This window comes from Leucoraja erinacea, chromosome 18 (assembly GCF_028641065.1).
Source record: "Leucoraja erinacea ecotype New England chromosome 18, Leri_hhj_1, whole genome shotgun sequence".
Lineage (NCBI taxonomy): Eukaryota > Metazoa > Chordata > Chondrichthyes > Rajiformes > Rajidae > Leucoraja > Leucoraja erinaceus.
Window position 1 is genome coordinate 35893759 of NC_073394.1, and position 22569 is coordinate 35916327.

A 22569-nucleotide genomic window follows, 5' to 3' on the forward strand; every position below is an offset into this window, starting at 1 on the left:
AGTGCATACTGTTATGCCCCTGTCCCACTTAGGAAACCTTAACGGAAACCTCTGGAGACTTTGCGCCCCACCCAAGGTTTCCGTGCGGTTCCCGGAGGTTGCAGGTGGTTGCCGGAGGTTGCAGGTAGTGGAATCAGGTAGGGAGACTGACTAAAACCTCCGGGAACCACACGGAAACCTTGGGTGGGTCGCAAAGTCTCCAGAGGTTTCCGTTCAGGTTTCCTAAGTGGGACAGGGGTATTAAGGCCTTAAATAAACCGACTTCTTTGGGAAACCTCCGCGGTTCTACGAGATGTTTTATTCTGTGTCTGTTCCTATCTGAGTTGGTCCCCAAGTGACGCCAGATTCAGGGTACAGGTGTAACACAAGGTATTCCCTCCTACACACCTCATCCATGTCAAATGGAATACAAGGTTCAGTGTCAGTGTTAAAACCAGTCAATGAAAGTGCAGACAATAAATGCAGATTAATTTTTATTGATGATTATTACAGCAACTAATTCAAAGTGTTCTTGTAATTACAGTGAGTGTAGAAATACTAAAGATGAAATGAAACTTCATTTTCCGGTAACCTGAAGGTAGGTGATTATTGCACTATGCTGTTTAAATATGGTCTTAAAAAGTATGCTCCTAGGGCACAGTTCTCAAAAAGCAATGTGTTGCTGATAACAGTCCTTCAAATGCCACCAAATCGCCACAGCTCTGTAACTAGCTCATGGAGTTATTCTATGACTTCTGGCAAATACATTTCTCTCAAAGCATCTGGGAAAAACACTGCAAAAAAATATGATGGAACCAAGCAAAGGTCAAGCAGCAGGTTGCTCCATTTAATCTTAGTGAATGGCCCATTTTGTCCCATTACTTAGCAAGCAGATTAGTAGCTCTGTAACCCTAACAAGAACTTAGAAATGAAGTTTCATATTTATTGGCTTAGTAGATCCTTTAGAATTGATTAAGAAATCGATAAAACTGTATTACAATGTTTAAAGAAGGTAGAAACAGTTTCAAGCTCATAATATCTTTCTATTTGAAACTAATCGATTTCTCAGTTTCTGGCACCATTCAGGAAATCTCTAGCCTTCGTTCTTGTTCAGTGTTTTTTGGGCTGTGTCACGAGCTGGGGGTTCCGCCACTTGTTTTATGAGTGGCTCACATTTTGTGGGCACACACCCACACTTGGTGACGTAAGTGTAGGTGAACGTAGTTGTCTTACTGCCTGGACAAAGTAAGGTGATGTTTTTCTTGCTGGTTTCCAACTCCTGACAGCAGCTACAGTTATGTGAAATCATATTTGCTTCGGAAGAATACCTGTCGTAGAACAAGAGAGGAAAGAATACTCAGAATACTGATTCTGGATAGACAAGGGCACAGTTCTCTAAAAACAATGTGTTAACACGTTCAATACATGTGGAATTACTGGTAACACTCCTTCACATGTCAATCACTCACTCAGGGGTGCAAAGTGCTGGAGGACAGACAACAACTGGAGAGCATCGATAAGCGTCGTATCGGGTCTGAACCCTTCTTCAGACTGATTGTAGAGGAGGGAATGAATGCTGAATGAGAGGAAGGGCAGGAGAAGGCCTGGCAGGTAATGGGATGAAACAGGTGAGGGGAGATTTTAATACTTGGATGGGGGACGAAGGTCTGAGATGAAAAGACTAAAGGTGCACGTTTAGGTAAGTGTAAAGGTTGAAGAGTGGCAATTTGTGAAGCGAGGGGAAGGATGTAGGTGGAAGAGCAGAAATAGGCAGGGCCGGCCTTAAGCCAATTGGACCAATTGCTCCCAATTGGACCCCGCGCCAAGGGGACCCCGCGCTAGAGTAATCTACTCTCGGCTCAAGTAGATCTGTTTGGTCCCTTAACTCGCAGGCACTTTTTAAGCTCACATTTTGATTACTTTCCATTCTACCATGGATATATAAAGTCTATAATAGCCTGTATTTATATGTCTATGATTCTATAGACCCTGGCTGGGAACCTGGGGCTCACCAAAATTGTTCCCAATTGGGCCCCGCACATCCTAAGGCTGGCCCTGGAAATTGGTGGTTACAGTTGCCCCTCTCGACTCCTAGCCACCCCATTCTCTTCACCCCACTCTCCCCCCCCTACTGTGCCCCACCTGGGTTTGCACCTATCTCTCCCCTTAAACACCTAAACATCTTTACAATAATAATGAGCAGCTTTTTACAACTGAGGTGCATCGGAATATTTACAGGCAGAGGGAGAGGATTCTCTGGGGTTCTCACGCCTGGATGGCTGCAGAGGCCGGATCAACGGAAGGAATTACTGTAGAGGCAGATCATTTATAGAACCATTAGGGAATTGAGTTTGATGTGGAACTGGCACGGAAGAGGAGTTGAGGCCAAGGGGAGATGAGCCATGATCACATTACATGGTGTGACAGGTTAGACGCGGTTTTCAATCTTGCACAATGGGAGGTTGAATATCAAGGGAAAATGTATAATGAATGGAATATATTAAGCAACATTGATGGACAGAGGGATCTTGGGGTCCAAGTTCATATCTCCTGGAAAGTGGCAACACAAATAGACAACATAGTAAATAGTAATTAGTTGGGGCATTGAATATAAGCGTCTGGAAGCCATGCTGCAGCTTTTTAGGACATTGGTAAGGCTGAATTTGTAGTATTGTGTGCAGTTCTGGCTGCCCCATTACAGGAAGGAGATGGAAGCTTTGGACAGGGTGCAGAGGAGGTTTATCAGATTAATGCCTGCATTAGGGGTATTAGCAATAACAAAAAAGTTGGACAGACTTGGATTGTTTTCACTGGAATGCCGGAAGTTCAGAGAAGACCTGATAGAAATGTATAAAATGATGAGGCAGTGAGAACCCTTTTCCCCAAGATGGGAATATCAAATACTAGAGGGCATAGCTTTGAGGGGTGAGGGATAATGTTTAAAGGAGAGGTGCAAGGCTTGTGGATGGTGAGCCGCCGGGGGTGGTAGAGGAGGAGGATAAGATCATGGGATTTTTAGCTAGGCTGGGAAATGGGGGGGGGCGTTATGGATTTTGTTCCTGTGTTGTACCGTTCTATATCCTATGAATTTAGTGTTGATACGTACACTGAAGACGTCATACAGCGCCCTCCACAGGAGGTCATCGGCACTTCTTGTTGCGATCGGCATCCCTTGTGTTTGATGTGGGTCACGATCTTTGTAGTACTGCATGTCTTTGGAATACCTGCAAATGCAATCAGAAATAAGGATCAACAAACTTGAATTAAGATTCACAAATGACTTCAACCTATGAAGGAGCATGGGAGGGTTAAGGGGAGAATTTTAAGATCAGAATATCACCTGATTTTACATTGGTCGGATATATTATTTTGCAGAGATTTTCTTTATTTGTGGGGAGGCACAGTAGAAAAAATATTTTTCCCTTCCATCCCTTTCTATAGTCACCTACATTGAACTCCAGATATTCAGGAGCAGTGTAACTCCGTAGAAAGGAAAAGTTATGTCGTTGCACCAGCCAAACAGTGTTGAGTTTTGTCATAAACATCTTAATGAAAATAGTAAAGAGCGGCACATCTGCCACAGCTGGTGGAGCTGCTGCCTCACAGCACCAGAGACCTGGGCTCCATCCCGGCTGCTGTCTGTGTGGAGTATGCACGTTCTCTCTATGATCAATGTGTGCGCAAGGGTCACCCTCACCATGAATGCGTGTGCACGGGTCACACCAGAGGAATAAGTGTGCAAGGCTCACACTCACCAGGAGTGGGTGCACTAGGGTCACACTCACCATGGTCTTGTGTGCAAGGGTCACACGCACCAGAGGAATATGTGTGCAAGGTTCACACTCACCATGAATGTGTGTGTAAGGGTCACACTCACCATGAATGTGTGTGCAAGGTTCACACTTGCTATGAATGTGTGTGTAAGGGTCACGCTCACCATGAATGTGTGTGCAAGGGTCACACTCACCATGAATGTGTGTGCAAGGTTCACACTTGCTATGAATGTGTGTGTAAGGGTCACGCTCACCATGAATGTGTGTGCAAGGGTCACACTCACCATGAATGTGTGTGCAAGGTTCACACTTGCTATGAATGTGTGTGCAAGGTTCACACTCGCCATGAATGTGTGTGTGCAAGGGTCACACTCACCATGAATGCTTGACCTGAAGTAGTGTTATGGACGGAATGCACTCAGAGATACCAATCATGATTAAAGATTGATTGGATACCTCAGACACACTGACAATTGAATCTCTCTGCCTGTTACTTTATCAATGAAATACAGACACTTCAGTGTCAGCCTATTAATGGCAACTCGAGGCGGGGAGAATTCAGTGAGCTGAGACTTGATTAAATAATCCGCTCTGTCTAATTCAAGTGCGGTGAGTTATTCTGCAATTGTGCCAGTCTGCTACTTACAAGTCTGACAACAGCCATCTTTGTCCATGTGTATTGTTCCCTGTCAAAGAGAATAAACATTAATTGAAGATAATTGAAAGTCCAACGCAATATTGTAGAACAAATATTAATTCATGACCAGTCGAACTTACAGCCTCACAGTTGTCATGATCCAAACGAGGGCACCATTGATTGTAGATGTTTGGAATAAAGTGGCTCCCTATTTTCTCACATTCATATGTTGTACAGTTGTTTTTTCCCACCGACATTTTATTTCCAGGCTGTGGGAAACAGGGAAGAGAAAATAGACGTCTATTTAAATGTCCAAATCCATGAAAATAATCAGACCATTGATTCTTACATCTTATTAACTGTCATGTTGCATTTCCCTCCAGTAATTTGGTTTACTACCATTAGTTCCCTTCACTTCTTTGCCTTACAAGTGGTGGGTTTGCGCAGTTTTGCTTCAACATTTGACTGAAGCTTGCCCCCTCTGTGTCCAGTCCTCTGCCAACTGGATTGAGATCTCTCCCACAGCATCAGTAAAGATATTGGACACATTCAGGTTTCAGGTGCAACGCACCATGATGTATAGGTCCCACCTTCACTGGAGATGCTCTGAATGAGCCAAAACTGCCTCCATCCTACACCATCCTGTCAGCCGTGCTTTTATCTGACCCGTCTTCCTGTTCCTACACTCTGGAGTGCATCATACTCTTTATTCACTGCACAATATTAGGAGCCCTGTCTTTAATCTATGCCTGACTCCCTAAATTCATGTTCCAGAACCTGGTTCATTTATCTACCCATGCTTTCTATCAAAGTGTTCAATGACTACTGATGTTTACTTTCCCCCTTTCAGAATGTCCCTCCTCTGACTCATCCATCACTCTGGCAACAGGGAGGTAATTTATCATTTGAGTCCTGTGTGTAGCTGCAGAAACACCATCTCCATCCTACCAGTTGAGTCTCTGAACTGTAAACTCACTGGGGTACCATTCCTATGTTTCTTATAAGATGCCTGACCCAAATTGTCACCTATCCATGCTGTCCAGGGATGCTGACTTACTCAAGTACTGACTTACTCAAGATGCTGACTGACTCACTTACACTGAGTTACTCAAGCACTTTTTGTCTTTTTTTTATCAACCAGCATTTATTGTTTCTCCATCTTCCTCATAAACTCACTGCGATCCCATTCTTAGGCTCATTATGAATTGACTTTATGAATATTCCAACACTTGACCAAGGCCTTGTTCCCAGGCTTTTCATAAACTCCTTGGTTTTGTTTCCTCTATTCTCTTTAAATTCTCCTGGCACATGTGTGATATTACTGTGTTCCAGGTAAGAAAAAGTGAATGAAACATTTCTTGGGCTACTAATGGGAGTAACATCCAAGACTCTGGAGAATCTGCTTATTGAGCACCGACAAACTCTCTGTGCTGGTTTATCAGAGCTTCACTGTGCACCAGATAAATGTTGCACTCTCAAAGAAGTTCAATAACATTTTCAAACACCATTTTCCTTTCAGAAAACCACAGGCACAGCAGTAGAGTTACTGCCTCACAGCGTCAGAGGTCCGGTGACGTTTCGGGTCGAGACCCTTCATCAGGCATGGTCACGGGAGAGGAAACAGAGAGATATCGATGATGATGTAGTGAGATAGAGAACAATAAATGAAAGATATGCAAAAAAAGTAACGATAATAAAGGAAACAGGTGATTGTTAGCTGTTTGCTTGGTGAGAACGAGAAGCTGGTGCAACGTGGGTGGGGGAGGGATAGAGTGAGAGGGAATGTATGGGTTACTTGAGGTTAGAGAAATCAATATTGATACTACTGAGTTATAAGCTGCCCAAGCAAAATGTTTATGATAACTGGTTTCCAAGAAGTAAAATGCATACCTTGAGGATTATTGGTGGCCTGTTTGGCAGTTCAATTATACATGAAACCTGGGTACAATTTCCACAACATTGTCCTTCCTGCTTCTTATATTCATAGCCCTGTGGGGAAGATATCAATAATTAGTCCCATTTCATTGACTATAAATGGAATAATGAGTGATTAGTGGGATAGATGGTTACCTGTGAACACTGAGTATCACACTTAACGGGCGTGCATGCAATGGCATGGAGCTTGGTTGATGGATCCACTTCGTCAGTACATTTGCAATCCTTGCATGTGTTCTGTGGTACAGTCATTCCCGGCTGAAACACAAGTAAAGTTTGAGTTGAGATGTGGTTTAAATTTGTGCTGGGTTTTTAATACAATGGAATGAAACAGTTGGATTTCATACAGTGAATAAGATAAAATTCTGGAGGTTTATGGTTTTATGCAGCAAATTCCCAGAACCATTGACGTACAAACTCGGCCCAGGATTTTGCCATTTCCCCTTCTCTAAAATTCAAAGTAATCGTGGCTAATTAATTCGAAGCCTCAACACCTTCCCATCTATCCACTTCCTTTCGTATTGAGAATCTTGTGTTACCATGACACTATCTACCTCTACCTTAAAAATAATCAGGCTGGTTCCACCTACCTTTGAGGAAGAGAATTCAGTGAATGACTTCACATTGTTAAACATAAATCCTCATTTCCCTCTTCAGAAGAAACATTTCCTCCCAACACGTACCCTCTCAAGAACACCCAGGCTCTGATCTGTTCCAGCCAAGCTCCCTCTCACTTCAAAACCCACCAGATACTAGCCCAACCTCCACCTATTCATTTCAGATATTAACCTCGGATTGTTTCCAGTGCAGTGTCATCTTTCCTTATATTTGGAGATTGATGATGTACACCCTGTCTAGATGTGACCTCACTAAAGCCCAGAGGAACTGAACTACATTTTTCCTACTTTCATTTTCCTGGCGATAAAGGACAATATAATATTAGCTTCCCTCAATCCTCGGCATATTCCTAGCACAATTGGGTCTTGTTGCATTTCAGAACTCTGCAATATTTCTCTATTTAAATAATATGTTTAATCTAGTTCAGTTTAGAGATGCAGCATGGAAACAGGCCCTTCAGCCCACTGAGCCTGTGCTGACCCACGATCCCCATACATCATGATATATCCTACACATATTAAGGATAATTTACAATTTTACCAATGCCAATTTTAGCCTACAAACCTGTACATCTTTGGAGTGTGGAGGAAACTGGAGCACCCGGAGAAAACCCACGAGGACACGGGGAGAATGGACAAAATCTGTACATGCAGCACCCGTAGTCAGGATTGAACCTGTGTCATTGGCGCTGTAAGGGGCAACATCTCTACTGGTGCGCCACCATGCCACCCTCCCCCTGGACCTATCGATATCCCTTTGTAGCCTTCCTGTATGCTCATAACTGACACTCCTGCCAATTAAATTCTAGCTATGATTTGAATTTTCTTGCTGTGAAAACTAACATTGCATTGGCACGTGCTCTGCTCCAAATTCACCTCTTACTACATTTTAATGTTTTTCTACCATTTGCTCATCTAAGTTTTGTCTACTGTGATTCATGAATGAGAAAACAGGACAGAAACATGAAAACCTGTACACAGGGCAAATTAATATAAGCACCCAAATCGCAGAAGAAGACAGGACTATGGACCTATTGATCTGTGTGGATGAGTTAGGCCAAATGTCATGTTTCTATGCTGTAAAACTGTAATTAGTAACTCAGCATATGTCAGTGTACCTTACCTTGTATTCAGTGTCATTGAACACGCAGACTTTTTTTGGTACTGAAAATGAAATAATATGCCATTAAGTTAACGGTTCACGTACTTTAAACTGCAGGCATGCTCTTTAAATTATCACGATAGTGACCATTATATCACTACTTGTATCACAGATCAACATACTGTAAAAGTAACACTTACCACAGGTGTAAGTTGGGCAGCATTTATTATCTTTCATGTGGACCTCGGGCGTGTATCCAACTTTGCAGTCAAATTTCACAGTTGGGCAGTGAGTTATGTTACATTCTGAATAGGCAAAATATGATGTTAGTTACGTAAAAGCTCTTTACTTATGACCATAGGTAATATTCATTAGAGAGTTTCATTTTAGGTTAAACAAAATGTTTCCACTAGTATTTCAATAAATCAAGGCCTGATTAGACCAATTTCCCAATTCACTACAAGTTTTGAGTTCCAACTAGACTGATTAACACTGCTCTTCAAATTTAATCCAATGATAAGCCTATCATTTCTGGTGGCTCGTGATCAACCTCAGTTTACAACTGACAACCACTGTTCACTCTTTGCAAACCCCCAGACCGGAAAAGGATTCCTTTGCTCCTCACCTTTCACACTATCAGCCTCCGTAACAAGCACACCATCCCCTGACATTTCCATCACCTCCAATGTGATTCCCACCACCACATATCTTCCCATCTTCTCCTCTTTCCGCCATCCGCAGAGGCCATTCTCTCCGCAACACCTTGGTTCACTCATCCCTTCCCACACAAGTCACCGCCACCACCTGTCCCTATACCTCCTCCCTTGCCTCCATCCAGGCACCCCAACAGTCCTTCCAGATGAGACAGAGGTTCACATGCACCTCTTCTAACCTCATCTACTGCATCCAACATCCCAATATGGTCTCCTGAATATTGGCGAGACCAAGCTTGGATGAAGACTTGCACTCAGGCTGCTAGGTCTTACTGGATCACCCGCTTGCTAACCATTTAAATTCCACTTCCCATTCCCATGCTGACCTCTCTGTCCTGGGCCTCCTCCATTGCCAGAGTGAGGCCACACACAAACTGGAGGAACAGCGTATCATACTCCGCTTGGGTAGCTTATAACCCAATAACATCAACACTGAATTCTCTAATTTTAGATAACCTCTGATAGCCTGCATAGTAAAAGAAGGGTCCTGATCTGAAATATCGTCTGTACATTTCCCTTCACAGATGATGCCTGACACACTGAATTCCTCAACCTAATACCTAAACCCTTTCTATCCTCTCTGAGTACATTGAATTTTTTAAATTTTCACATAAGGGTACTTACATCTAGTAATTAAAATTGATCCTATGTGCTCTTCATGGAATATTCCAAATGTTAATCTCCACGTTGTCTTTTATCAGTAGAACTTAATCTTCGAGAATTTAAGAATCATACAATACAGAAACAAACCCTTCGGTCTATGCTAACCTATCCCATTTAACATCTAGTTTTTGCTTAGAAATTAATATTTCTAAAATGATTACATAAGTAAACACGATTCTCTCTTGGCAAAACTCATAATGTATATGATTTTGCTTTTAAATAATAGAAGATTTCATGCTGGATCTGTACAATGGAATATTCATACATGCTAACTGGGAAGATTAATAATCAAAATGTTGCAAATGATGGAGAATTGCTTTCAGGTCTATGATCCTTCCACAGAACTGGAAAGGACATTTCCAGTTCTGATCAAGGAGCACAAAAATGCTGGAGAAACTCAGCGGGTGCAGCAGCGTCTATGGAGCAAAGGAAATAGGCAACGTTTCGGCAGTTCCTTCTTAAACATCTGATCAATGGGCAGTGAGGTGAAATGTTCACTCTGTACTCCTTTGTCCACAGACGCTGCCTGATCTGCTGTGTATTTCAAGCATTTTCTGTTTTTGTAAAACGGAGAAAAGGTCCACTTACTGCAGATGGTTTCTGTACAACATAAGTCGCTTTGGTTCCTTTCAACAACTGGTACAAAGCCTTGTTCTGTGCACACCACTGGAGGTGATACAGAGCATTTGTGGGGTTTGCAGATGATGCTCAATGTTGCCTTGCTGCAAGAACAATCCTGACAATTGCTTTGCCATGTTTCACCGACCTGTCACAAGCACAAGAACAGCAGGACGTTTTTATAAATGCAGAAGCAGAAGTTAATATCATTCTCAATGATAGATATTGGCTGCTCGCTTGATAAACCTACCTGCTTTGGTTTTCCATCAGGTCCAATACAATCTACAATGGACATAAAGAAAAGTCATAACTAATGTGCTTACTGACTGAATTTGAACCAATAAACTAAATGCTTCTTAATCAACACAGAAACATAACATATAAAATACAAAGAAATAAAGATGATGGATAAAATTAAGTGACTGCTGATCAGAGGAGGCAGCATTAAGTGACGGTCAGTCAGTCACTCACAAACCAATTAACCAAAATAACCATTGCAATAATATGCACTTTCAGAGTTAAGAGCCTGTCCCACTTTCACGACCTAATTCACAACCTTTTTTACTCGTGGACATCTTTCAGCAGGCCGCGACCTACTGGATGCCATGAGTGCCTACGACTAGCATCACGACCTGCCACGACCTACCTAAGACCTTCTACGATCTCGTGACGACCATGCTACGAGTATGAGTCAAGAGCAAACTCGGCAAGGGTCGTGAAAGTGGGACAGGCCCTTCACCTTCCTGGATTTTCTCTCATGATGTATTCCGTCATTCCCAATGTGCGTAACTCTCCCTACAATTCTCACGTGATATTACATCCCTTCTCTGCAGTTGTCAGGGTAGTTCCAGTTAAGATTCAATTGCGGGAACTTGGTAGTGGTGGTACCAGACCTTGTAGCGGTTGTACAGAAATATACTTACTACAGCTATCCGTGCAGATGTCTCCGGGCTTAAACAGGATCTTTCCATCAGGACAGAAGCAGCCTTCATCACTGGGTTTATTTTCGTCATGCGATCTAATCACAAAAGGGAGCATTAATATTGTGCACTGAGTGAAGGGGAGAAGGAAAACGAGAGAATGATTTTTGAATTATCAGTGAGAATGTTTTGCAAAATAAATGCAACAAACCTGGACCCACACGTTGGCTGCTCCTTTGATGCACATGGTTTATATTCCATCTTTGCAGGGCAGTGATATGCTGGATTAAAGTAAACAAGGAAACAAGAAATTAGGTATCAAATCTGAAATTCCACAATTGTCCAACTCTTTTGGTTAATGGTTACCATGCTGGATACTCGTTCTCACTTTCCTGATATTCTTCCCGGTTTTCCGTCAGGATTCATAGATTCACAGAGTTATAGAGCTGTACAGAACAGAAAGGCTCATCGTCTGACCCTATCCATGCCAACCAAGTTCACTTAGTCAGCTAGTCCCATTTGCCTGCATATAGCCCATATCCCTCTCAGCATATCATATCCACATTTATAAATTTAAAATATGTAATTATACTGCTTCTACAGCTGCCTCAGGCAGTTTATTCCAGATACTCTCCACTACTGAATAAAGGATTTGTTTGATATTAACTGCCTATTCTGATCTTCTATGGACTGTAGCTCTGGTTGCACTACGGAATTTGGTATTGGACTTATGGTTATCTAGTGTGACTGTTATTCATTTATTTTATTGATAATATATTTATACATATGTTATTGCCTTAATGAGCATGTTAAGCCGCAACAAGTAGAATGTCATTGTTCCATTCCCAGTAGATATGATAATCAAATATCCTTCACTCAGTTTTGAAAAGAATTTGGGCAAATATTTGAAAACAGTTAACAAATCAAGGCCACAGGGTGAGAAGGGCAATCTTGGCAAGAATGGAGAGTCAGAGCAGTCATGATAATCTGAAGAAACTCCTGTGTTAAATCATTCAATGGTATTATGAGGAAATTATTAGTTGTTAGTTTCCTACCGCCCTATCTCTTTCCTCTACCACCCCCTACCCTCTCCCATTGTGACCCTCTTTTACTCTCCTCCCTACATTCTTCTCCCACCCCTCCCATCCTCGAGTCTTGCATTTCCCATTTATTCCCTCTTGCCCCTCCCTGTCCCCTTCCACCCACATCCCTTCCACCATCTTTACATTGCACCTCTCCTTTCTGAGAATTGAGACACCCTTTTGTCTCCTTTGCATCTTCAACGTTTGTCACTGCCTCCACCAATCTACCATACATTCCACTCCTATCTTTCCTTTACAATTTTCTCCATCAGTCTGAAGAAGGGTCCCAACCTGAATCATTGTTCATTGTCCTCTACAGATGCTACCTGACCTGTCGAATTCCTCAAGCACTTTGATTCTTGATCAGTTACTTACAACATATTCCGTCGGTGTGATCCCGCCAATCCACACAGGTATCGCCTTTAGATCTGCACATCTTGGAATACATGTCTATACTGGAACATATTATTGTCTCATTCATGACATGGCATGCGTCATTCACGCAGGCTTCATAGAATGGGCCTGGAGGTACCTTGTCATGGCATTTTGTGAAGATACTATGAAAAGAAGAACAATGTTAAAAATGCAAAATGTTCTGAGTGGAACTGTCTACCTTACATATTGATTGTAAGTCATCATTCCTTCATTGTTGGAGATAAGTGACCACCTCCCGCTCTATCTCCCACCTCCTCTCATTCTCCTTTCTCTTCTAGCCCTCTCTGAGTGGTGACGAGGAGGCCATTCATCTACTTCTGACAATAGTTGAAAAAAATGAGGAAAAAATGGTGATACTAGTCAAGCAGTATACGAGCTGGCTAGCTGGTCAGATGTATCTATCAATCCCTCCGAATGACTTAGCTGCTGAAACCTTCTGAGGTGGACTGTTCCGTAGGTTCACCACAATACTTCTACTCATCATAATTTCAATGGCGATCAAATGTAGCGGGAAAGTATACAGTTAAGGGCAGTAGCTTTGGTTTTGGAAGATGCACTCATGGGTGATATTCAGAAGGTCGGTCACCAGGACCACAGTTCACAGGCAATTGTTGCAATTGAATGGTGATTGTCAGCAGGTGTGAATCATCCAGGTCAACTAGTTTGTTGGCAATCATAAGGAAATGTAATGCATACCTTTAAGAATAAAATATTTAAACAGTATTCGGATTGTTAAAATGGCTACATAGCTGGGCCAACTGGTCACTTAGAAGATAGAAAGGGGAATGATTAACGACATTCCCAACACCACCCAAATGCCACCTTTACCCTGGGAATAAGACTTACGGGCCAAGGATGATCTTGCAGATATTTGATGCTGCACAAGGGGTAGTTGGCACAGTTGTCGGACTGAGTGTGGTTTTTAGAGAAGGTGTGGCTGAAGAAAGTATTGGCATTGGAGTTGTAGTTGCGGCATCGCAATGTTCTTTGTTCTTATCCGTAATTTTCCAGTGAGGGGCGGCGTGAGAGCAAGAAGATACCACGGTTCCATCAGGCAGTGTGCAGTCATCTGTCTTGTTGTTGGTGCAGGTACCTAGGGAAGTGGAAATTGAGAATTGAGGGCATTACTTAAAATGTACTTCCAACGTCATCGGATGCTCTTCCCAATGCATTTTCACATATCTCAGTTAACCTCCTCCACACCACTCCTCCACTGATTCAAGGGCCAAACCCCAACGCCTTCCCCCCACAGTGTCTGAACTTAAACAATTAGGCCAAACATCCAAATGCATTTCTCTGAACACCCCCAATGTAACATCCATTTGATATTCAACATGGATGCCATTCTTTAAAGAATGTCTTGATCTGCTTTACATTGTCCCTTTGGTTAAACCTCTCGCTGCCCCTACAGAGGGATGTAAAGTACATTCTGAGATACACCTCATTAGATTATCTCTCAGTCACCATATCCTCCCACAAAAATAACTTGTTTGTAACGTTGGGATAGCAAAAGGAGAAAAACATTAGCAAATATGACCACTAACATCCATGAATGATAATTGTCCTTATTTTTTTTAATCTCACAAGACAAAAAACTTATATAACAGAACAAGTACAGATTTCCAACATCTCCATGTTGTGAAGGTAATTATTGGAAACCCCTGTGTTAATCCATGCATGGCGATATCTCAATTTAGATGCGGCATTTTTACAATACTGGAAACTGAAATGAAGAAGTCCCAATGATACATACCACACTGTCCTTCAACGTTTTTCCCAAAGACCGCGTGGGGAAGGTCTATAGTAAAGCCCAGGCCATCAAAGGTAATAGTAGCATTAATGGGAATAATCTCAACCGTTTCCGTGATCCCTGAGGAACTGATCTTGACCCCATCATGGGAATAAGGTTGTATAATCTCTTCATCATTGACCTGGGCCTGTATAAGAAAAGCAAGATGCTCCAGTTAGCTACTGTTTTATTTCTGTACTTTATAAGCATGAGGAACATGTTGGCACCTGAGTCAGTCTAGAATCATGGAGCAGGTGGTGACCTCTAGGTCCGCGGTTGATGGTTATGGTCTGTTGCTGTGTGGAGACATTGCCTGGCAGATCACTGCTCGTGGGTTTCCTGAGCAACACTGCCAAACCCTTCTCAACGAGCGGGGCAGCAGGAATTTTTCTCTGACTTTGGATGTTTCTCTGCCTTGAGTCCAATCCTACTTTAATTTCTGTTCAAATCCATTCCTGCCCCCCCCCCCCCCCCCCCCCCCCCCCCCCCCTTGAAGAACATATAGAACATGCAGCACCTTTGGACCATGGTGACTGTGTGGAAGTTGATACCAAGTTAAACTGATCTATTTTGCCTGTACACGTTCTATATACCTCCATACCCTCTCTGTACATGTGTTTGTCTAAATGGCTCTTAAGTATCACTATTATATCTGCTTCCACCACCTCACTGAATAGCACATTACAGGCACCTACCACCCTCTTTCTTGTCCATCTCCTTTTAACTTTCCCCACTCACCTTAAAGCTATGTCCTCTTGTCTTTTACATTTCCACCCTGAGAAAAAATTCTATCTACTCCATGCATAGCTTTCAGAATCAATGTATTACTAAAACTCTCATCTTGTTTGTTTCTATGTCTGTCTGTATGGGAAGTCCCAAAATTATGCCTAAACGGTACACTATAGCACTACAATTGTTGAACCACCATACTCACCATCGTCCTGTGGTGTGTTGTATCAAGGTTCGTTCAGATTGATGGTATATTTTACAAGTTATTCACATTTTAAGCTTTAAAAATGTAACTTTTCACTTGACTTTTCATGGTAAGAAAGGTTACAAAGGATTTTTTTAAATGATAAGTCAATTTTTTAAAGTTTAAAAAGAGGGAGGGTGAAGAGGAGGGGGAGTGAGTGCTAGGGGATGAGGGGAAATGAGCCGCATTGGGGCTATTGGTGAGTGGTGGAATTTTGCGTTGGTGGAACTGGTTGCGTTGGGGGAACGAGTGAGTGGTGGAATATTGCATTGGGGTACCAGGACCCAATGGATCCCACTTGGTCATGGTTTTATATATTTCTATCAGGGAGCACCACAGTCTGTGGGACGAGTTGAATCAGCAACTTGGTATACATAGCTTTGGCATACTTGGTAGACATTAAGTCAACGGGCAATATAAAGTTGGTTAATAGGTCTGTTTTTGTGCTAAAGATCTCTATGACTGACATTGGAACCATTTTCCTGTTTGCTTCCTTCCCTGGGTTTTTATCTTCTGGACATTTCTTCTGATTGAGGCTTTGGTGAACTCTTCTCGATGGGACATTTGCACATAATAGGAGTAAACATTAAGTGTAGCAGGTAAATGGCACCATCTTTACACATAGACTATTTACATGAGGTCCGACAGTGGACCGTCAGTGACTTGGTCTTACCACTTGAGGGCACCCTGGGCCAGTGGGAGGATTGAGATGGTTAGGCAGACAAATCTATGGCACACATATACACAATGGGATATTCCTAGCTTTCTGTTATTTCTAGGAGGGCATTGAGAACAGTTTGTCCTCAATGCCCAATACTGGTTTATTATTGTCATGTGCACTGGGATACTGAAAAACCTTCTTCTGTGTGCTATCCAGGCAAATCTTATCATAGATGAATGTATCAGGTAGTGCAAAAAATACAATAGAGTGCAGAATATAACGTTACAGCTGCAGAGAATGCAGTTTAAAATAATGCAAGGGCCACAATGGGATAGATTGGAATACATCCTGGAATACATCCTTAGATTGAGAGGATCATTGACATGGAGGCAACTTCATAGCCACCCCAGCCTTAACACAATGGCTTTATTTGCATTGGACTTTCATCATGGATTTAAATCCAAACTGTTGGGCAAAGCTCTTCTTTGCCAATTGGCAGAAAGTGTAGAAACACTTACCGTGGCTTTTATTGAGTTGTTGACAGTCACCCGAATCAATGAGATTACTAAAGATTTGTAGAATATATTGAGGGCTATTGGCTGTGACATTTCGGGCCCAACATTGGAGTTGTCCAAGTAAATCTTGAAGTTTTCGATCTTTTCTGTTATTTGCTTCACCACGATGTAAGTACATTTTCCTTTGAATGTGTACTCTGTTCCATCAAAAGTAATGTAATGGGAACCTCCCCATCCAATGCAGGAACCTGGAACATCAAAGGCAGACTCTTGTTTCCAACAAAATATTTATTTAAGCTGAAAAAGCAAACATACAGATACTGGAAAATAGAAATAAAAACTGAAAATGCTGGAGATATTGATCTGGTTTGACAGTGTCTATGGGGAGGAAGATAGAAACATAGACATAGAAATTAGGTGCAGGAGTAGGCCATTCGGCCCTTCGAGCCTGCACCGACATCAGTCACCATTTGTTCAGCAAGATCTTTTCCCCAGAATTTTATTACCTCACCATGGATCATGTCGCTACTCCCATAGATATCTGTGGTTGGTATTGTGTATGTTCCACAACTCTTATTCTGTTGTCCTCATGTGAATATTTTTGTTTTTATCAAATCTGATAACACCCATTGTGCACAAACACTAAAAAAACTTTCCATAAAAGTTTCTGTTGCAGTTATGGTCCATTTGAGATTAGCTCCTGGACTTACTTATTGGATTGTCTCTTATTTTCAGGACTGATGGGAAGAATGGCCTCTCATTTCTCCTCATCCCCGGACCCTGACTACTGTCGTCTAATACTCATGGAACCATGCAGCACGGATACAGGCCCTTTGGCCCAACTCTTCTCTGCTGAGCAAGATTCCCATCTAAGCTAGACACCTTTGCCTGAATCCAAGTTCTGCCAGAACTCAATGAGTTGCCTAGACAAAAAAAGTTGAAAAATATAGCTGGAGTAATTCTGGTGGTGAGACCTGTTGGGATGATGTATTATCGACTTGTCAATTAACACAGTGAAATAATGAACGTTGCGTTCCTTCAGCATGTTACCTCCATCTTCCACCCATCTATTAAATCACATTTCATTTTGATAATGCATGCATTTCCACAATACTCACAGCCACATTCTTGCTGATAGCAGCAGTTGGAATGGTCATAAACCTTTCTGGGTTGCAGTCCATTTTGACAAACCATTGGTTTAACACTTGGACATTTCACTGACTCCACGGAAACAGTATTATTCCCTTTGCATGTTGCCTTTGTGCAATTGTCCAAATTCCAAGTCTCATTCATCTGTGGTTCATGGAGGGAGGGGGGGGGGGGGATGAACAATTGTAAGAAGTTAAGACATTCACAGAATCCCTGAGGCAATCCCAGAATCCCTATCTACCACCCAACCAGATCCGAATCTCATTGTGCCAAGAACCCATTGAGATCTGAGCCTTCAATTCCAGTAAGGTCAAAAATAGTGCGGGGATGTGGCAGGGCAAAGAATCACATGTGGATGGTTAAGAGATCTTCAATATATTATGGGGATGTTCCCTTAAAATATCTATACCATTTACACCCATAAATGTGACACTGGGATGGAAACCAATTAGCTCATTAAAGTCTTCTAAAGACATGTGTGATAAGTCTAATAGGTCAAGAAACCCAATAAGTTTAATCGAGGATGACCAAAAATGATTTGATAGGAAAAGGATGGCAAAACATGCTGATATTTTTCGGGTTTAATAAAATCGGATGATCCCCATCACCCATGAGTACTAAAAAACTTTCCTTAAAAGTTTCAGTACCAGTTATGACGCACTTGAGATGAGCTCTTGAGATGAGTTCAAGAGCTCATCTCAAGAACAGTCCGCTCCAGTTTGCCAGGCAAAGTGATGCTGGATCAGCTGAGCGTTTGGGTGGCACGGTGGTGCAGCGGTAGATTGTTGACTTACAGCGCCAGAGACCCCTGTTCGAACCTGACTATGGGTGCTGTCTGTACGGAGTTTGTACGTTCTCCCCATGACCATGTGGGATTTCTCATGGTGCTCCAGTTCCCACCCACACTCCAAAGATGTACAGGTTTGTAGGTTAATTGGCTTTGGTAAAGATTGTAATTTATCTCTGGTGTGCAGGATAGTGTTAGTGTACGGGGTGTTTGCTGGTGGGTGCGGACTTGGTGGGCCTGTTTTGGTGCTGTATCTCTAAAACTAAAAACTAAAAAACAAATCGGCTTTTGGAAGTGCAGGGAATAGACTTTGGATATGGATCATGTACAGGTAGTGAGAACATGGCATAATGTTTCGGCACTAACATTGGGGCTGAAGAGCTTGTTCCAATGCTGTATGTACTATTCTATGTTCTAAAGACCCCTGATGTCACGAGGATACTCACAGCTCTCGGTGGGTGCAGGTCTGGGCAACCGGTCACTGGTACTGCTGTTGTTGGTGCTGACGTGGTTGGTAAAACGGAAGTGGAGGCTTCACATGGTATGGTGTGCTTCACAACTTCACACTTAGATGTACACAACCCAATGTAACACCAGCCAGCTTTATCACTGGTAAAGTAAATTTTCTCTCCTGGAAAGAAAAGGAAATACAATCTCCATAAGTCTCGACACACTGCACTAATTCAGTATTTAGGTTAGAAACACACTTGCCAGTGCTACACTTTTGGACAAACCACGGACATTTATACATTGCTGCACAAACCTGTCATACAATGGTGTTGCTCACTGAGGCTCTTCTCACATCCGCAGTGATCTTTTCAAATAGAACTGAATTTCTGGAATAAATCCGAGGTAGATGGTCTTCAAACCATATGCATGCATTTCAAGACCCCTTTTTGAATGTGGACAATGCAGGAAACCAGTACAGGCTACATTAATAAAGACCAAAAGGAACCAAAAAAATACCACAAATTGAAAGACGAAGTAAAAACAGAGAATTAAAGGAGAAAGCTAACTTACAGTCTGACAGACATACAGATTGTACATTATTTACAAAGAGGAGCACGGGTCACACCCTGCCCACTCCCTCTTCTCCCTCTACCATCGGGCAAAAGGTATAGAAGTGAAAATGCACACCTTCAGATTCAGGGACAGCTTTCCAGCTGAAACATTCCACCACAGCCAGAGAGCAGTCCTGAATGACGATTCTCATCATCGGTGACCCTCTGACTATCTTTGATTGGACTTTACTGGCTTTACCTTGCACTAAACGTTATTCCCTGATCATGTATCTGTACACTGTGAATGGTTCGATTGTAATCATGTATTGTCTTTCTGCAAACTGGTTAGGACACAACAAAAGCTTTTCACTGTACCTCGGTACACGTGATAATATACTGAACTGGAGAAGAAAAATTGAATATTTTAACAAGCCACAGGTATTTGTGTGAGTGAACAAAGTGAGTGTACAGCAGCAAATGGTCAGGTCTGTGATTGCTTTGCTGGAAACACTGTTTGGTGTCTGCTTCTCTCTACCAGTTGATCAAGGGGAGATGAGGCCAAAATCAGGGGTCTGGGCTAACTTGGGCAAGTAGCACATGAACAAGAAAGCCTGGGAACATCCTCACACACAGGAAGATTAGGACATTGTGGCATATTGATAAGAGGCCTGCTTCCACTGCTCTGGAACAGCTGTGTGGAAGACCTGTGAAAGACATAGACACTTGTACCAACATTCGTATAGCGATTTCTACAAATTCCCATGCTGAGCTTATACAGAGGTCTAACAAACACATTCATGGACTGTGAAGCAAGCCATGTAAAGGACTGGACTATCATTTCAATTATACAATTTAATGATTAATTTATACAGTCACATGTTATGAACGAGTGATACACTCACCTGCAGATATTACTTTCCCGTTGACTTTGCAGAAGCAGGTCGTTGAAGCTGTGGAACTGGCAGTTGTTGTCTGCGCTGTTGTGGTTGTAGCTGTACTGTGCTCAGTGATTGGAGAGGTGTTTTCGCATTTTCTTGTATGGGTCACAATTTTGCAGCCCTCAGTGCACAGTATGTATTTGCAGAGGCCTGATTTATCTTCGGAACTCACAGTGGATTGCCCTGCATGTCAAAGCAACAGGAATTATGCTTCATCAATGTGTTAGATGGATATAAAAATGAACAAAAGTCATATTTCAAGCAGGGAATACACTAGGAGTCACTCCTCATTCTGCAGAAACCACTACATTGCCACTGATATTATTAACGCCAGAATGTTTCTTCATCCCATACACTAGTTAGCTACTGTTAAACCCTGTGGATTTTGATGCTGTTTGCTGTCAAAATATATATAATATACAAAGACATGTACAAATATGTATTGGGCAATTCCTTTGCAAGGTTTGTAGACTGCTGTTGAACTGTGTTTTCTTCACCAGGCAAGCTCTATGCAATGGGAAGAGGACATCACAAACTAGAAAGAGCAGTGGGTCATTGGCAACACTGGAACCACATCTCCACAGGACATGAGATGAAGGCCCAAGGAACTGCAGATTTTGGTTTACAAAAAAAGACTAAAAAGTGTTGGAGTAACTCAGCGGGTCAGGCAGAATCTCTGGAGAACATGGATATGTGACATTTCGGGTCAGGACTCTTATTCAGATGGATTGTGGTGGGTTTTGGAGATGCAGACGTGTAGGCAAAGGTCAGAACGTGCAAGAGAAAAGGATTCATGAGTTGCGAATCGTGAGGCTAGAGGAAGAAATGTCAGTGGAAGTGGAAGTGGTAGAGATAAGTGCAAGTCTAGGTGAGGCACAAGCGATAGAGGGGGGGAAGAAAGTGGAAGTGGGGGGAGAAAGGGGAGGGTGGGCAACGTGGTGGTGGTGGGGGGGGGGGGGGAACTTTTGTAGTTATCTAAATATGAGGAGATGACTATTTCCCCAGAAAGTACGTGATCGGATATGTTCAATTAACCTTGGAGATGGGAGGACAGATGTTTTCCCAAGCAAAATGTGTCTGTAATTATTTGCCATTCATTGCCAATGAATGTTGCTGCCATTCTCAGCATGGGATCATGGATTACATCACAATCTGATGTTGCTGCTGAGAACAACTTGAAACAGTTCTATCCTCGCACTGTTTCTATTTTGGATGAACCCGTTGCCTGTGGCGCATCTGTAGAGGTTGGTGAGGGTTGTTGGGGACATGTCAAAATCCCAAGCCTTCTAAGGAAGTTATTGTTCATCCTTGGCTACTGCGTAATTGTGGCTGGTCCATGACAAAATGTTGAGGAATTAAGAACTTGATAAAAAGAAATCTTTAAAAAAAAATCTAGGATAGAAATACATTTCTACAATTTGTTGTATCATCTGGTTGACATATGTATTGGAGCAACAAAATCTGAGGCACTTTTAGAATTCAACTGCTGACAGCAAGAGTCATTGCACAAAATCTGTTTCTTTGCAACATGAATCTATGATAATTTATGATATTCCTTGCTATTTGTTTTACTGGCTTTATGATTCATGGCTTGTTACCAGGCTCAATGTTGTCTGTTCTGCTGGTGCCGGTCATTAAGGACAAAGCTGGTAAAGTAGGCAGACTAAATAATTACAGGCTTTAGCCAACATATTGTCAAAAGTCCTAGAAATAATTCTGCTGGATAGGTTAAATGAGTTAAATGAGATAACCAGTGTGGTATTAAAGCTAAACATGGCACTGACTTGTGTATGTATGCCCTAAAGGAGATTGTAAACAAATATAGAGGTAAACACTCATCAATTCTTATGTGCTTTATTGATGCTTCCAAAGCCTTTGGTGATGTTAATCATGGAATGCTCTTTGTAAAATTGAGTCACAGAGGGGAGCCTAAATACATTGTGAGAATTCTGGCTTACTGGTATGCCCACCAGACTATGCAAGTAAAATGGGGCAATAGGGTCTCAGCCCCATTTGGGATGAGCACTGGTGTTAGACAAGGGGGAATTTTGTCCCTAATCCTTTTTAATCTTTATATTGATGATGTGTCCAAGCAATTGAAAGTCTGTGATACTGGGTGCATGATTGATAATACTTTAGTGAACCATATTATGTATATGCAGATGATCTTGTGGTCTTTAGTCCATCTAGCGCTGGTCTCCTGCAGCTCCTTACTATATGTTCTGTGTATGATGTGGAACATGATATCAAATATAATGCTGGTAAGAGTGCTGTTATGATCT

At 42.1% G+C, this 22569-nt stretch overlaps 1 protein-coding gene across 1 annotated transcript in view; it reads right to left on the bottom strand.

The window, feature by feature from the left end:
* Positions 1-225: 225 nt before the first annotated feature.
* Positions 226-22569, bottom strand: part of LOC129705972 (mucin-2-like) — a 77088-nt gene continuing 54744 nt past the window's right edge. Inside the window, exons 51-69 of the mRNA XM_055649947.1 lie at positions 20252-20470; positions 18795-19021; positions 17531-17705; positions 16353-16660; positions 14228-14411; positions 13321-13567; positions 12415-12596; positions 11169-11238; positions 10961-11055; positions 10288-10319; positions 9826-10185; positions 9153-9222; positions 8244-8348; positions 8065-8105; positions 6460-6582; positions 6280-6378; positions 4460-4658; positions 3086-3203; positions 226-1307 (exon numbers count right to left, since the gene is read on the bottom strand). Coding sequence (XP_055505922.1) covers positions 1073-1307; positions 3086-3203; positions 4460-4658; positions 6280-6378; positions 6460-6582; positions 8065-8105; positions 8244-8348; positions 9153-9222; positions 9826-10185; positions 10288-10319; positions 10961-11055; positions 11169-11238; positions 12415-12596; positions 13321-13567; positions 14228-14411; positions 16353-16660; positions 17531-17705; positions 18795-19021; positions 20252-20470 — 3089 coding nt within the window. The 3' untranslated portion in view covers positions 226-1072. The remainder of the gene's footprint in view (positions 1308-3085; positions 3204-4459; positions 4659-6279; positions 6379-6459; positions 6583-8064; positions 8106-8243; positions 8349-9152; positions 9223-9825; positions 10186-10287; positions 10320-10960; positions 11056-11168; positions 11239-12414; positions 12597-13320; positions 13568-14227; positions 14412-16352; positions 16661-17530; positions 17706-18794; positions 19022-20251; positions 20471-22569) is intronic.